This window comes from Pelophylax lessonae, assembly GCF_965119305.1.
Source record: "Pelophylax lessonae genome assembly, chromosome: 13".
NCBI lineage: Eukaryota > Metazoa > Chordata > Amphibia > Anura > Ranidae > Pelophylax > Pelophylax lessonae.
In genome coordinates this window covers 135,834,013-135,851,956 of record NC_138780.1, presented here as the reverse complement: position 1 = coordinate 135,851,956, position 17,944 = coordinate 135,834,013, and the positions used below count along the sequence as shown (strand labels likewise).

Sequence of the window (17,944 nt, the reverse complement as noted above, 5' to 3'; positions counted from 1 at the left end):
TTAGGCGGGGGTCGCTTTCTTGCGCCCTGTCCCTGACAAGCCACTTCCACCCGGGACACAAAAGTTTCCATAATGGCTGACAAAGATTCAATTGTCAATGGGGTGCTGGAGGATCCCGCAGACCCCTCGAGGGGATCCGGAGGAGATACATGAGTGGCAGGGTCCATGTTAAAACAGGACACTTTTGCCAGCAATAAACAAAAAAACTTTTTTTTTTTTTTTTTTTTTGTGTGTCTCGCCCTAGCGCAATAGCGCCCCTCAGAGTACCTGCTTCTCGATCCCAGAGAGAGAGAGAGGGACCCCCAAGGCTCACCAACCGATGCAGTGCAGTTTCCAACAAACTGCAGCCAGCGTCTGTCTTACACAGACTGGAAGGAGCTGTTTGCTTTTTCCCGGGCAGAAGGCGTGGCTCCACCCCCTGTGTACGCCTTCCGGCGTTCCCAGCCCTCCACGAGGAAGCTGGGCTCACAAAACATGGCCGCCCCCATAGAAGAGACATAAGACTCCAAAAACATGGCGGCCGGCGTGACCTGAGGACATACATGCATTCGGTCTACGGCAAAATGGCGGCGGACCGCCGATATAGTCTTCCCAGCACATCCACCTGCACTCTGCTGAGAGGTGACATATGGATCTACAGAGATACACTGCACATAAGGTAGGATTATACCTCCTATGTTTGCTGTAATGTTACAGTCTGCTGGGTAGAGTGTTAGCTCTTGAACCAAGTCCACTTCCCACAAACACATGCTGTATTACAAGGGGGACTTGTAAGTGTCAGATATATACTGACCATATATGGAGGGGCCCATAATATATACTGCCTCATAAATGAGGAAAAAAAGGGAGCGTTTTACTCACCATACCGAACCGACAGGCACCCTCTCTTCATAATACCCTCTCCACCGAGGTGGGGGTTTGTGGACGCCTCGACTCTCTGGTCCTGGCGTCCAAGCGAGCTTTTAACTCGCAAAGTCAGTCCCTTTACTGGGACTCCGTCGCGGCCGACTCAGCGCACTGGTCTGCACGCGCTTTTAGGCAGAAACCGGGGTGACCACTGGATCTCACATCCAGCCCGTCGCCCGGCCCCGCATACTTACTTGAATATGTCGCGGCCGACCAAGCGCAATGCCTGGTCTGCACGCGCTCGTAGGCCGGCTGGGGTGACCACAAGTGTCGCCCAGTCCGGCATTTTTGCTTGAAGATCTCACAGGAAAAAAACACTGGAGAAAACTACCTAAAAAAATGTCTTTTTCTTAAGAAAAAAAGTCTTGCCAGGACCAAAAGATCCCAGCAAGGAACTTAGGTCCTTACTCCTGACTAGACAGAAAAAAACTGATTCCCTGTAGCAGAGAGAGGGAGGATATACCCTCAGGGACTGCCCCCTAGGGTGGAGCCAGAACGTTTTGTCATTCTGCCTAGTCCTACTCCTGCGGAGACAACATAACCCAGCTCTTGAGAATCAAGAAGACTACGTCTGTCAATGAGCGATAGAGAAACCTTATTTTGCTCTGCTGCAATTTAGGTGAAACTTTAATGAAACAAATAATAGCTACCAGGAAGGCTGTATTGCAGAAAAGACTATGTATGCCTATTCTGCAATAAATGAAGAGTTACTTCACCCCAGGCCAATCACGATGGTCAATAAAGCAGAGCCTGGAAGAACAGTGACGTGGAAGTACTGGTGAAGGAGTTTATATCGCTGGATGAGGAGATGAGGTCATTCACTTTAAGGCACATTTATAGGTTTTGTCTCTCCCCCAGCCCATGACTGGACAGAGAAAAGAAAAGCAGCAGACTGATGAGCTCATCTCTTCTGTCACTATGCTCCTGCTACCAATCAGCATGTTTCGTTAGCACATGAACAATGCAGCACAACTGTCTGGCCCATTGTTCTGCTTCTCCCTCCCACAATCTGAGCTCTGCTGTACAGGGGATTGTAAAAGTCTTATTCAAAGTCAAATTAAGGTGTTTACACTGCATATATTTAACAAATTACATTAGATGTAATAATAAATGCATATCTGCATTATATATATTACATCTGCGTAGAGTTCAGTTTAATAGTAAAGTTAAGCTTAATACCTCTCACAGAGGCCACTGATATAAGCAGCTATTCTTTACCTCTCAGGCTGTATGCTAGTGCAGACCCAAGCTGAGACCATTCCTTTTTACTGAAAATGATGTCACTGACCTTGAACTGGTATACATCCGAAGAGCCAGAAAAACAAAGCCCAACTCCAGACAAAGCTATTTTTGTCTGAATAGGATGAGGAAAGATTTTTATTGTTGTGTCCCTGCTGGAGAAATTTCTATTCACTTCTGTCCCTGTGAGAGGTGTTATTAAGACTGGATGCGTTGTAAATTCTTTCAGGGACACAAACAACATAAAACACCTTTGAAGTAGAATGGGGGAGGGATACCCTCAGTCAAATTCCACAGTACCCAAAATTTATATTATATTTTATATATATATATATATATATACATATACATACACACACACACACACTGTGCAAAAGTTTTAGTTATGAGTGGAAAAATGCTGTAAATTAAGAATGCTTTCAGAAATAGTTTAGCAATTACCAAAAATGAAAAGCAAATGAACAGAAGAGAAATCCAAATCAAATCAATATTTGATGTGACCACCCTTTGACCGGCATATATTTTTCTTGTTACACTTGCACACAGTTGTGGAAGAAACTCAACAGGTAGGTTGTTCTAAACATCTTGGAGAACAAACCACAGCTCTACTTTGAAAGTAGGTTGCCTCAAATCCTTTTTCTCCTCACAAATTCTCAGACAGACTCGATGTTGAGATCAGGGCTCTGTGGGGGCCAAACCATCACTTCCAGGACTCCTTGTTCTTTATGTGAAGATAGTTCTTAATGACATTGGCTGCATGTTTGGAGTCATTGCCCTGCTGCAGAATACATTTGAGGTCAATCACACTCCTCCCTGATGGCATGCCATGATGGATAAGTATATGCCTGTATTTCTAGCCACTGAGGACAACATTGATCGTGACAAATCTCCACCTCCATTTGCAGAAAAGCAGCTCCAAACTTGCATTGAACTTGCACCTTCACCGTTGCCTGCAGGCACTTAATATTGTTCTGCTCTCCAGCCCTTCAGTGAACAAACTGCCTCCTGCTACAACCAAATATTTCAGATTTTGACTCATCAGTTCAGTGCACCTGCTGCATTTTTTTCTGCAACCGAGTTCCTATGTTTTAATGCATAGTTGTTTAGCCTTGTTTCCACATCCAATGCTTGAAAACACAAGACCTGGGGTGCAAAAAATAGCAGAAGGTGATCTGGATGGATGAATCAAAATCTAAAATATCTGGCTGTAGCAGGGGCCAGTGTGTTCTTCAAAGGGCTGGAGAGTGGCTCAGTAATGCATTTCTGCAAATGGAGTTGGAGATTTGGTCAGGATCAATGGTGTCCTCAATGCTGAGAAATACAGGAAGCTATTAATAAATGCCGTTAAGAAGGAAAACAAAATATTAAATAATGACATATTGATTTGAACTTCTCTTTACTTTCCATTTTTGGATGTGTGTGTGTGTGTGTAAAAATGATAAATGGTTTTAAACATTTTTTTACAAATAAATATGTGAAAAGTGTGGTGTGTATTTGTATTCAGCCCCCAAGCCAATACTTTGTAGATCCACCTTTTGCTGCAGTTACAGCTGCAAGTCTTTTTGGATAGGTCTCTACCAGCTTTGCACATCTAGAGAGTAATGTTTTTGCCCATTCTTCTTTGCAAATTAGATCAAGCTCTGTCAGATTGGATGGAGAGTGTCTGTGAACAGCAAATTTCAAGTCTTGCCACAGATTCTTAATTGGATTTAGGTCTGGAATTTGACTGGGCCATTCTAACACATGAATATGCTTTGATCGAAACCATTCCACTGTAGCTCTGGCTGTATGTTTAGGGTCGATGTCCTGCTGGAAGGTGAACCTCCACTCCAGTCTCAAGTCTTTTGCAGACTCTAACAGGTTTTCTTCTAAGATTGCCCTGTATTTGGCTCCATCCATCTTCTCATCAACTCTGACCAGCTTCCCTGTCCCTGCTGAAGAAAAGCATCCCCACAATATGAGGCTGCCACTACGTTTCACGGTAGGGATGGTGTGTTCACGGTGATGTGCAGTATTAGTTTTCTGACACACATAGCATTTTGCTTTTAGGCCAAAAAGTTCAATTTTGGTTTCATCTGACCAGAGCCCCTTCTTCCACGTTTGCTGTGTCCCCCACATGGCTTCTTGAAAACTGCAAACGGGACGTCTTATGACTTTCTCCCAACAATGGCTTTCTTGTTGCCACTCTTTCAAAAAGGCCAGATTTGTGGAGTGCCGACTAATAGTTGTCCTGTGGACAGATTCTCCTACCTGAGCTGTGGATCTCTGAAGCTCCTCCAGAGTTACCATGGGCCTCTTGGCTGCTTCTCTGATTAATGCTCTCCTTGCCCGGTCTGTCAGTTTAAGTGGACGGCCATGTCTTGGTAGGTTTGCAGTTGTGCTATACTCTTTCCATTTTCGGACGATGGATTTAAAGGTGCACCATGAGATGATCAAAGTTGGGATATTTTTTAAAACCTTACCATGCTGTGGACTCTATTTACTAATTAGGTGACTTCTGAAGGCAATTGGTCCCACTAGATTTTAGTTAGGGGTATCAGAGTAAAGGGGGCTGAATAAAAATGCACGCCATGCTTTTCAGATATTTGTAAAAAAATTTTGAAAACCATTTATCATTTTCCTTCCACTTCACAATTATGTGCCACTTTGTGTTGGTCTGTCACATAAAATCCCAATAAAATAAATTGTTGGTTGTAACAAGGGGTTACAAATTTCAAGGGGTAAGAATACTTTAAGGCACTGTATGTATATATATATGTATATATATATATATATATATATATATATATATATATATAAAAACACACAACACACAAATATATGGCTGGAGTTAGCCTTTAAGGCTGCAGTCACATATTAGCGTTGCGTAATTGCGTGTTTTTCAGGCTTTTTCTTTTTTACTACACATTTTGGCGTGACACCCATCGGGCAGGCCATTCATTTAAATGGGCTGACCTACAAACGACAAAGAAACTCCTGCACCTTTGGGTGCACTGAGCTCCTAGCGTTTTGCTGTGTCTGCTAGCCACCTAAAAATAGACATAAGCAAAACAGACGTAAACAGACGTCCGTTTACATCCATTCAAATATGTTCAAGGCCTCATTCGCACAAGTGTACTGCAGCGTACACCCATGCGAGGGCACAGGTGTTCCATGAATCCCCATGTAGGCAGTCCTATTCAAGACAATTGGGACCCAGTGGCTGCTTAAGCACAGCCATTTCAAATGCGTGACCTTAACGCACACTGTCTAAGTGTGGAAACGGACACCCGCACGGCTGTCAAATTGGGAGCAGTGGCTGTGGTTGTGCAGCTGCTGCTTCCCAACTTACATGAATGAGACTGCCAGCATAGCTAACACGGCCCTCGCATGGGTAAACGCTGTAGTGCGCCCATATAAATGAGGCCATAACAGAAAAGAACGCAGCCTTGTTCTGGTTGAATAAATAGAGCCCTTAACAAACACAGAAATAGACGGATGTAAATGGATGATCATTCATTTACACTCACCCATCCATAGACACACTGTACCCTGTGGTTCAGTCTGGAACCATCTGAAAAACTAATTTCAATAGAATAAACTCTAACACAAACAGAAAACAAACGAAAAAGCTCACAATGATTTTTGAGATAACTGTAGTGATATGCTGGTCATGTTTTTCAAATATATCTTCTGGATCTTCTTCAGAAAAACGAACTCGTGTTCCAGCAACTTTTGACTTTTTAGATGGTCCTGGTGTTAGAATTGGAGGCAAATCGGGGAATTCTGAAACAAAACAAATATTAGAGAATATTGTTTACGTTTTAGTAACTCGGTTAATCCAAAAGCTAGTTATACTTGTGCTTTTTTCCACTTTAATAGCATAATATGGCAAACCAACACTTGTAAAACAAAATTTTAATGCATATAAAATATAAGGCCATATTTAAAGGTGAAAAAGGCCTTAGTTACCATATCATGGGAATAGATTACATTAGGTTAATAATGAACCTCTATTTTTTTTTGAGGGGCAATATCCATATTCTATAAAAAAAAATCCTATTTAAAAAATAAACAATTTAGTAGGGATTTTATTCAAAAGCAATATGAAAACATTATGAAAACTTAATAAAATTCATACTTACCCTGATTTCCACATGGCATGGTAGTGTGATTTCATGATCCTTCTGGCTAGATCCCAGGGAATGCTGAGTATTTCAAATCTTACAAAAATACACTGCAGCAACCTGTTCTCATGGGATGCAGCAATTTTTAAAAGGAGATGGAGGGGGTGCTAAAGCAGAGGGCTAAAACACACTTTTGCAATGCAGTGTGTTGTAACGTGTGTTGCATGTGTTAGCAAGTTGAGGTGCCATTCGTTTCGAATTCAGTTTGAATTGCACCACACCACAACACATGGTAACACTGCATCAGAAATAATACTGCATGTCTGTTTTTTAGTCCACATCCGTGGACAGGCATGACAAAACAGTGACCTTGTTTTTTGGTGAAGGGCTGCTTTCAAGCAACCCTATCGCCAGCCAAAAAAAAAGCATGATGAATAAAGCAAATTTCTCCAGCGGGCGGTGACATAAGTCTTCATTCTCGTGTGGACGTATGCCCCCCCCCCCTCCGGTATTAGACAGCTCTGACTGTCACTGCATCACACTTTACAGTTTTGGGGTAGTGACATGGTTGCTTTAGGTACACCTGTCCAGACAGAAATGTGTAGCCTGCCATTGCTGTCCTTTTTCCTCACAAAACTACCTGGCTGTTATGCTGACCTTCTGGTGGTCACTGATAGAACAAGTATGCAAATGAAGATTTCCTAATTTTCTGTGACCAGACTGATTTGCATAATTGTTCCAGGTCAGGGACTCAAAGTTCTGAAACCAGACAAATCTAGGCGACTAGCATTTTCAAAAAAAGGCAAGCAAAAAAAGACATATTTCCCTTATGACAAGTTTGTGGACAAACAAGTAAAATAACAGGAAGCACTGTGAATTTTCAGGACACACATCTTTACCTTCCATAGACACGACATCTCTTTCCTCTGTTCCCCCACTAGCTTCTTTGCTTGTTTCCTCAGACCCTTTCCTCTTATCGGCTTTTCTCACAACTTTTGCAGCTGCAGAACAACCAGCAGCAAGAAACTGACTCTGGAACTTTAAGAGATCATCTTCCGACTCCCCAGGCTTAGGACGCGACAACATCTTGATCTTCTTTCAGGATGTCTGGAACAAAACAAAGGTGGGCTGAACATCATCACAACTATTAAAATAAGTTCATTAGAACTCAAAATTAGTATTGGGTTGTTATTTGCAAAGCATTAGGAGATATAACTTCAGCCAAAACGTCTCTTTTTAGTTTTGAATACCTCCATTGGGGAGATTTCACCTCACTTCCTGTCCCTGTGACTGCAGGACAAGAAATGAGAAGTGCAGCTGTCACCTGGACAGGAAGACACAGACAGTAATAACCTAAATCAGGATCTAACACTTTTCAGTCATTTCTAAAAATGCTTAGTGTAATGTATCCTTTTTGAGAGTTAAATTTTTCCCTTCACACCCTTATGTGTCACTAGGAAATAAAGGAGACACACAATAATAGCTTTTCAGTAAAAGGGTTAAAATCTTGGACAGGTTTTTAGTTGGCGATTTCTGGTCTCACTGAGAATATTTCCTTACTTTCTAATGTGTCACTTCAAAAGAAAGTAATGAAAATTCTCCCCCGCAAGGATACAGACAGCAATAAAGCCCAACAGATTTTATCTCCTCACCATTTTAGCCAAACGAGAAAAAAAAATTGACAGGAGGTCTACTAAATTACTGATTTCACATGGGCTTTCCGATCAGGTCCACCTGTCAGTTTTTGAAGTGGACCTGATTGTATCATCCATAGCTCTCTATTGAGCGGTGGATATCAGCAGATGTGTGTCCGCTGGCACCTGTCGGCATCGGATACTGTCAGCCAAAAACAGCGGATCAGATTGGAGGACAGGCAGTCCATTTCCATCAGACAGCCCCATAGAGAACAGCAGGGCTGTGTTTGTGTATGTTCTGTATAGCAGAGCAGACACAGACCTGTCATCCATCTGCTAAGTGGAGAGATCCCCTGCTGAGCAGCCAGATGCAGACTATGGACAAAGCCTGCGTGAAACCATCCTATTTCCAGTCATTCATACCCAAAAATTGTAAACACTGCAACCTGGAACAAATGGGCCATGTCAGGAGTTAGACCCCTTTCACACGGATTTGTTTTTCTCAGCCGGGTATCTGTCCGCTAATGCCCTGCTGAGCAGGAAGGACAGATCCATGTCCACTCCGCTAATGCAGAGCAGACACGGATACAATCCACTGTGCTCTATGGGCAGTTGGAAGTATATGGACTGGCTGTCCGTTTACATCCGACTGCCCTTTGATCAGATTTAGGGAAACAGATCCCCTTCCATTTGTTTTTGCTGAATCAGATTGGAGGTAGTCGGGTATAAATGGACACAAGTTTCCACTCCATAGAGGAGGTCTGCCTGAAAAACAAAAAGACAGACCCAACTGGCCCATATGAAAGGGACCTTAAACTATATGTCCAGCCAAAACTGCTGTAGTAGATTTACCCTTGCTTCCTGTCAGCAGGACAAGAAGTGGGGTTAAGTCTCTCTAATGGAGTGCCATATAGCTGTAAATACCTGACAGGGGCTGTAATCCTTCCAAAAACAACAAAAAAAGTGCCCATTTCAATACATATTACATAGGCACAGACCACTATTGTAACCATCAGGATACCTGCCCTGAAAAATGCTATGCAGTCACTATTGTAGTGCATGAGATTAGCAGCACTGAGATCCGACAAAGAAGGATACAGAAATAAAAGGTGAAAACAGTATTTTATTTAATGCTAAGTCCACCTTTGTAACATATTACACCCATATTTTGGGCGTTACTGTGCAGGTCTCTGCAGAAATCTGCGAATGAGTAAACTACAAGTCCCATCTGTGGCAGACTGACCTGTAGTTCTCAATGGGCTGCGAGCACGCTAATCAATGCACTCATAGTTCATTCACAAGTCCTTCAGCTTTCTTACTGAGAGCCTGTAGAGGCATTAGCAGAAAGCTGGAGGTCTTGTCTGCAGGAGCCTGACAATTTCATAGTCACATCCCCCCCCCAATCTTATTTCAACCAAGGTACCCTTTAGAATTCTGCACATCTGCGCATCTCAAGGCACCCCATTCTAAAGTGTAAAAAATTGAACTAATAGTTTTAAACAACAAAGCAACCTCCACACACATAGGACACCCGAGGTTACAAATGATTTATTCTTCTAAAGCAAATACACACTGGTACAGACTAGTCCAATATTTCCCTTTTCCTTAAAGCGGTTGTAAAGCCACTGTGTGTTACATTACATTATGTGCCCCAGTGTACGTGCTTTTTAAAAAATATGCCGCTTTATACCTTATTTCATAGTGCCACTCAGCGCTCACATGACCGCCTGCTGCTCTCCTCTCCGATCTGATAACTACAGTGGGAGGGGATGAGAATCCCCCGCTGACGTCAGCCAGGAGGAAAGCAACGGGTGGTCACGTGAGCGGTGAGCAGCGCTATGAAATGAGGTATAAAGATGTATGTTTTTTTAAAGGCACATAATGTAAAACAAGGGATTGTAGGAATAACACACAGTTATGATAGCAGTGGGAGGGAGCAAGGAGAGACAGCGGGATGATGGTGTCACGTAAACTGACCACTGTATCATGGATCAGAAGCCATGATAAACGTGGTCAGTTTACTGAGGGGAGGACAGCACTAGGTAGCATCAACAATGTATTTTAGATGATACAAAGGGACAAATTACACAGCACTGTGCTGCTATTCATGCTTTAAAGGAACAGGATCCTTTTTTTTAGGGTTACAACTCCTTTAGGTTTCTCTCCCTCACTCAGCCATTGTGACCCCAGTGCTGATGGAGAGGGGCAAGGGATTAGCAAACAAAGATGCTGTGCAGGTGCCTAACATCCTCCATATCAACCAATGATGTCACTGGTTGTTAGGAAGCCGGCAACTGAAAGGTTGTGGTGCACAATGAAAACCCATGACTTTTTGTAACTAAAAGTCAGGCTTCATCCACCTGCTGATTTACATACAATTTATGAGCAATTTTTTTTATCATTTGCCAAGACACCCCTGAAGGAACCTGAAGGCACCCTGGTTGAACAAGGCTGAGTTAGAAGTTACCTCTACTATACCAGACATAAGACGTCACTATGTTTCTATGCGGTTTCATGTTATTTTTACACATATTAGTTTTGAGCCCTGACACCATAAACCACGTGTCAAACACAAGGCCTGGGGGTCGAATCTGGCCCGTCAGCCCATTTCATGTGGCCCTCACACCTCTCCTGAGCTGTGTCACCTCCCTTTTCTGTGCCCCCACCTTGTCTCAGCAGTTGGCAGCAGAGAGGAGGACAAAACTCCTCCGCCAGATCTTGCGCTTCTCTGTGCAGCTGTCAAGAGAGACTAATTTCAACCCCCCCTCCCATCTCAGCAGCTGAGAGGACAGAACTCCTCCTACAGATCCTGTGCAGCAGAAGCTCCCCTCTCCGCCTCTAAGCATTCTGCAGACTCCGGCCCTCCTCTGATCCTTCTCCAGACCCTACACTTTATGCATCCCAGCTTTTTCCTGGAAGCAGCACAAGGTAATGGGGGTACACTGTAGGGGCGGGTGGGGGGACTTGTGACTTCTGATGGCGTAGGGACTCTAGACATCTGATGTAAGGAGGGGGTGGGGAGCTCTGGACATTTAGTCTTACAGACACAACCGCCCTTTGAGGGTAACTAAAATGCTGATGCAGCCCACAATGATATTGAGCCTGGACACCCCTGCCATAAACCATAGCCCCCATACATGTGTAATAATGGAAGAACATTCTGACCCCCCCCCCCCCCTCACTTCAGCAACATTACGATGTTTATGACTGATTGTTATTATGGGGTACACTGAGGAGGGACACATCTACCTGCATTTTATGAAATATAACTGATAAAGATAACAATCCCAGAGAGTAAATGCTGTCACACACTGACTGCAGTAATAATACTGTATGTATACAGAGCCCAGCCCTATACACAGACAGAATTATACTTCTTCACATTTCCCTTCTTATTATGCAAACATTCAGAGCTCTGTTACTTCTCCGTTATTCGGGTTCATTTAAACTACGCAATTCTACTCACCAATCCTACAAAGCGAGTATCCACACTCCACATGCTGCACACTTCCGGTGTAACATGATATCTGACCTCACTTCCTCTAGGTGGAACGCAAGCGACTTCCGTCTGTCAGCGCTGGAGATTGACGCAGACTGCGCATGCCTGACAGGCAGTGGTTGTTGCTGGCTGTGGGCGTGCACTGTGGATGGATGACTAAAATGTGTAGTCCGTGCTTTATCTCGTTAGACTTCTGGTAGATTATGGTGACTACAGAAAATTAAAATGAAATATAGAGGGGTGTCACTTTATTAAAAACTTGCTTTTGAGAGGAACCTTTTTCAGTCTGATTTTTACCATTTAAAGCGACAGTAAACTGCGGACTTTAAAAAAAAAAAAACAAAAATAAATCCCCTGTAAGGCAATGCATAATGTACTGGTATGCAAGCGGATTATGAAATATCTTAGAACAAAGCCCGCAAGTGCAGCGCTGTCACAGCTTCCATTTTAACCCAGTCTTCCTTCCGGGTTCGCTGGTTCTGGCTGTATGATTGGCTGCCCCAATCACCTGACGTGATGAGGTCACTTCCGCACACGCTATCCCTTCAAAGCGCATGCGCGGGTGACATCCCAAATGTCTCCCAAACTCCGCAAGTTTAGAAGATATTTACTATACCTGCAGGCAAGCCTTATTATAAGTTATTGTACTTGTGGACTTCAATATGTGGGCAGAACCACTAGGAGACTAGAAGTAAGGTTAAGAGAACATGTTAACAACATAAAAAAAAGGGTACAATTACCACACCACCCGTGATAGTCCAAAAAATGACGATAATTCTAAATGAAAACACAGTATGATACTGTGTGCTGATATAAGAACTGAAAAATCAGTGACAAAACCAGTGATAGTCCTCAATGGATTTATCAGCTGGGAATTATGAGCCCATTGGGTTTGAATATAGAACTTTTTTCTATTTTAAAAACATATTTTTTATATTCCTATAACATATACAAAAATTCAATAGGGTTCTAATTTTGTTTGTTTATAATTTGAATATTATTTTTATATTTATTTTTATTTTATTTTATATTTTTCACATATTTTTTTCTATTTTTCTACTTACATCTGGCAATAGTATGTGGAAGTGGTGTTTGCCTATATATTTTGAAGCCCATTTGCATAATACAGTGTTTTTATAGATTGTTATTGTAAGTGTCGGTTCACACTACCGTGGCACGACTTGGGGGGCGACCTGTGAAGTCGCGTGCACCGCAACTTCGGCGCGACTTGAACGGACTTCATATATTGAATGTCAATGCAAGTCACTCCGATGTCGCCCCGGAACTATTTTCTAAGTCGGAGTGACTTGAGTCGCTCCTATTAGAACGGTTTCCATAGCACTGCATGGACCGCGACTTGTCAGGCTTACCAGTCGCCTGACAAGTCGCGGTAGTGTGAATGGGCATTAATAGTAGAGATTATGAGAGAAGCGATATTGTATCACTTTCAGGAAGTGATGTCATTTGGGTGGAGGAAGTGAAGCTAGTACACCCAGTACAAATGATGTAATCTTATTGGCTAACATGAGAGGGAGTTTTCTCTCCTCATGTATAAATCAGACCAATGAGAAACCGAAATTATGTCCTTGATGATGCTCTGGAGAAGGGGCGAAACGCATTGACAAAATTTCAGTTTCCACAACCAACTACGTCACTTCCACCCTCTGTGGAATGCATTCTGAGCTGCGGCGAACCTGGAAGAGCCTCATGATTGTTTCATGCCCATTTTTACCTGGAATCTTGTTAAGTGAATTTGTGTTATTGCGCAAATAATAATTTTTTTTTACAGTACTTCACTATTCTGTTTTATTGAGCTTGGTGGATATCCTAGCCGGGCCAAGAGTAACATTTTGGAGACCCCATTAAGGAGGCTAAGAGGCCTGGTACTCACAATACCAGATACAAGCGTGTTTGACCCCCAGAATGAAAAGCTGAGGATCCATTTACTCTGGTGAGTGGGAATACGTGTCACGTACCTGATCCAAAGCCGGAGTGTAGAGAGGGCTCCCCTTGCGGCTAGGTGCAGAACACCCCTGGATGTGAGACAGGGAGTGCTGTGCCCGAAGTAGCACGGGTTGCTGGCTGGGATGGCCAGATGGTGGCTGAGGCCAATGGGTGATAGGACCAAGGAGGATCTGGAACACTTGACAAGACAGGCAGGTGTGCTGCAGGAACAAGGTAAGTTGGATAGCCCACAGGAGACTGGTAATGCGGAGTCAATAGCCAAGCCGGGTCAGACACTGGAGAAAACAGGGAAAGTCCAAGGACCAGCCAAAGGGTCAGAAGCCAGAGGTATCAAGAAGAGTCGATGGTCAAGCAATCCGGGTCGGCAACAGGAAATCCAAGATAAAGGCAAAAACAAGGCACAAGGGACACAGGGAGCTGAAGATCATCCAGCAACTAGTGGCTGTCATTGCTGAGTTTAAATAGGCCATTTGGCGCCAAGCGGCGTCACGTCCTGAGGTTCTTCAACTCGTTAAGATTTTAATTCCCCACATGGCCTTTCTTCCTTCGTCTCACAGAGGACTCTCTCATCTGGTATGTATTTACACAGCATACTGCTTATTCATACTCCTCATGTCTTTTGGCAAAACAGATACTCTGTGACTTACACATTATACTTTCTTTTGTATGACTGTCTTATATTATCATTACCAAGTATTGATTTTTGCATTTTACATTCCCAGTCTGAGATCTGGCCTCTCTTGTTGGACTATTGAAAAAGGCAAACTGACTAAAACACGTCTGGTCCTGTCCAGACATCTCAGACACCTCAGTTATGCACCAAATTCTGGTTATCTGCTTTCGCAGATCTATAGATGTCTATAGAGTTGTACGTTTCTGAGTTTGGAAAGGAACCCCCAAAAGTTAGTAAGTTGTGGGGAACAGGATGAATATAGCAGCCCCACAAATAAATAAGGGTGGCTGCACTCCTCCAATCAAGATTCCCTCAAGGATCCCAAAAAGTTTAGAAGTAAAGAGGAGGTCTGGTGCTATAATTATTTCCCTCGCTCTGATGTTAACATTGATACCACATAGGTTACATAGTTACATAGTTAGTCTGGCTGAAAAACGACACAAGTCAATCTAATTCAACCAGTAGAACATGTGTGGTGTGATCGCCATTTACATATGCACGTATTGTTATAAAAAGGGATAAAGAACACACCTTGTGATAGCACGGGTAATGACAGGTCCTCTTTTTTGGAGAGATCTGTATCTCTATTAGACCCCAGATCTTTCCTCTGCCCTCCAGACCATCTGATCAAACCAAGATCAGTTTGATCAGATGCTTGTTCAAACCAGTAACAGATAGTTTACATGAGACTGAAACCAGAAGTGACAAAATCATTGTCAGTGTCGTGTTTCTGACATCATATACTGGGAGGAACAACACCAGTTCCTCTCGCTGTGTCCCAGGAACTGGATGCCACCACCAGTCAAATCCTTCCTTACCAGGCTCCCTGATTGCATGGCAGAGCCCAGTAAAGGCAGGAGGGGTCGGGAGGGGGCTTCCACCATCTGTAAAAGTAATCCCGCGGCTCTGTAGCTACTAGGATTACTTTTACTTTAAAAAAAAAAGATATCTTGATCATTGATGCAGTGATGTCTGAGATGTCACCTACCAATCCAGCGATGGAACAGTACGTCGCTAGGCAGGAAGGTGTTAAAATAGAAGTATAGTCAAATGTTTTTTGGCCATACAGGCGGTCCCCAGGTTACAAACTAGATAGGGTCTGTAGGTTTGTTCTTAAGTCGAATTTGTTTGTAAGTCGAAACAGGTACATTTTTTAAGTTTAGCTCCAGCCACAAAAATTATTTTTATGTTTTTTGGATGTACCATTTGTTTTGCTGTCTGTGCTCCTGTTCAGAAGATGTCACCTCACTTTCTGTCCCTGTGACAACTGGATTTTGAAAATTTTGGGTTGTTGTGGAAACAAGGATTAGTGATAAAGCTTCAGTGAAAACCCCTTTTCCCCATGAGAACTCTTAGAGGAGTGAATTTCCCTTCCTAGGGGTAGATTTCCTCTCACTTCCCGTTGCTTCTCTCCGTTTGTAAGTAGGAGTCGTTTGTAAGTTGGATGTTTGGAACCCGGAGACCGTCTGTACTCCTCTTGTGGGTCACAGGAGTGCACTTACTTTTGCTCTTGTGTGATCCAGAATCAGCTAACAGCAGAATAAAGCCCTCTGTTAACTGATGTCACATAGCCGCTCTAGGCACTGAAAGGATCCTGACCATATTGTCAGGATCCACCCAGATGCCTGATTGACAGCTGGCTCTGGTTCTCAGTCTTGGAGCCAACGCTGAATAGCTGCAGCATAATGGTGAGTATGAAGGTTAGTTTTTTTTTTATTTCCCCAAACATCTCCTCTTAAAGAGGTTGTAAACCCACCTCACAAACTTTTACCTATAGGTAAGCCTATATTAAGGCTTACCTATAGGTGCTATAAATATCTCCCAAACTTGCACCGTTTAGGAGATATTTAGAGTGCATACTGCCGATGACGTCATCGGCGCAGGCGCTCTGAAGGAACGGCCACCCGTGCCGTTCCTTCAGAGCTCAGTGCCGTGAACGGCGGCTCCCGCGCGCAGGCGCGGGAGTGATGCTATCGCGCCTCCGGCCAATCAGATGGCCGGAGGACGCGAACCCGGAAGCAGGACGGCCGGACATGTCGCCATCCTGTCGCTGAGGTGGTGGCACGGCGGGGGCTTCGTTTTAAGGTAAGTACTACATAATGAGCTAGTGTGCGATGCATATTAGCTCATTATGCCTTTCTCTTTACAGGGCTTTTTTTTTCTCAGTTTTTTTGGGGGACTTTACTTCCTCTTTAAGTGACCCTTTGAATAAAGCCTCCAAATAAAAATGGAAGCAGCTAGCAAAAAAAAACAAAAAACAGATGATTACCCTTTATGATGAAAATGTATCTAAATCCAAAAAAAAAAAAAAGATTTTAAACAGAATTCAAGGCATTGATTTTCTTGCATAGTTATACTGGGGGGGGGGGGGGGGTGACCTTGGACCTAGGGCTTGGGTGCTGGAAGGATCCTACCAAGACACACGGAGGAAGCCCTTCCTGGAGGCATGGGAGCAAGGAGAGAGGAAAGCAGGAGCAAGTCAGCACTTCTGAGAGTCAGCCGGGTGGGCTAGTGAGTGTCAGTCTGGAAGATTGTGGGGAGAAGTTGGCTTGGAGGCTTAAGCCTCGTACATACGTACCGATCGTCGGCCGAACGATCGGCCGTCTTTTGTCCAGGGCTGTCGTGTCTGTTGAAAACTGCAAAAGACTGCACAAGAATTTTGTCGGCCAACAACAGCCGACTGCAGAAGTGATGTCATGTGATGGTTAACTTTCCTTGTCTTTTTTCTTTTCTGAGCATACCCAGTCTTGCTAATCTGCTGTCTGTCGGACGAAATCTGTACTGACTGGCGAACAATCGGCCGTTCTAGTGTTGGCCAACAAAAATTTTAATGCCTGCACGACAGATTCTGTTCTGCCGAAAATGCGCTGTCGGCTGTCGGAAGCATCATACTAACAAGCCGAAAATCGGCCGAATATTTACGGCCGACAATCGGTACGTGTGTACGGGGCTTTAGTGAAAGGGTCAGCTGCAGCCAGGTGATTTGGCAGTGCCTAATGAGGTGGTGCTGGGATCAGTAGCCACAGGAGTGATACAAGCTGGACACTGAAATTCTGCTACACAACCAAGGGGCCTCGGGTTCCTGCCTGCAATGGGCCATTGTTTTAATCTGACTGAGTTGAGTGACTGTAGATATTTACAGTGTTACAGTTGGGTTCTGCAAGCAAGTAAGCGCTTGAGGAAGAAGTGGAGCTGTGCATAGAGCTGTATAAAGGAAGAGTTGTCCCTGAAGTTTGTTGTGGAATTTAAATGGGCATCCCATAACCTCCCATCCCTATCCAAGCTATTACTCTCAGTAAAACAAGAAACAAAGTCACGGACTGTTCTCTGACCCAGGTGTACCTGTGAAGATTCGGTTTGGTGTGCCTGGCTGTGCAGGGTGGGGGATCCCAGTTTACTTGCAGCTGCTTAGGGAGTGCGCTACATCTGCGAAAATAAAAAGTTTGCTGTCTCTTTAAATATCCCTCAACTCATAAATAATGACAATATAAAATGCAAATACCCAAAATCAAAATGTCATAACTAATACTTCATAACTGGTGCAAACACACCAAAATGTGCAACGTGGTGAATCAGAGCAATGTGAGAAATACAGTAAATAAATAAATAATAAGTAAAGAAAAAGTTCATAAATCACTATTGATCAAAAAGTTGATATTCAATTACTGTATGTAAAGTCTATCCAGGTGTTTATGATAGCGCTCAGTGCTTCAGTGCTCAAAGTGCTGCTCAGACAATAAGGCCTCTTCCCGGACCAAATTGATCTCAGGCAACAGAGATCGTGTGAGCTTTATATATGTCACACTAAAGAGACAACGCTCTCACTCTCGGATCTTCAAACGGCTCTATGACCCCATCGACCAGATTCAGCAACAGAGTCCCCACTACGAAAATATGAGCCTCAGCCAGTACTCCACCAACA

At 43.5% G+C, this 17,944-nt stretch overlaps 1 protein-coding gene across 1 annotated transcript in view; it reads right to left on the bottom strand.

Annotated features, from left to right (window-relative positions):
• Nucleotides 1-7,443, bottom strand: part of RPAP1 (RNA polymerase II associated protein 1) — a 128,432-nt gene extending 120,989 nt beyond the window's left edge. The window contains exons 1-2 of the mRNA XM_082275309.1: nt 7,151-7,443; nt 5,762-5,910 (exon numbers count right to left, since the gene is read on the bottom strand). Coding sequence (XP_082131435.1) covers nt 5,762-5,910; nt 7,151-7,337 — 336 coding nt within the window. The 5' untranslated portion in view covers nt 7,338-7,443. The remainder of the gene's footprint in view (nt 1-5,761; nt 5,911-7,150) is intronic.
• Between the last annotated feature and the right edge of the window lie 10,501 nt (nt 7,444-17,944).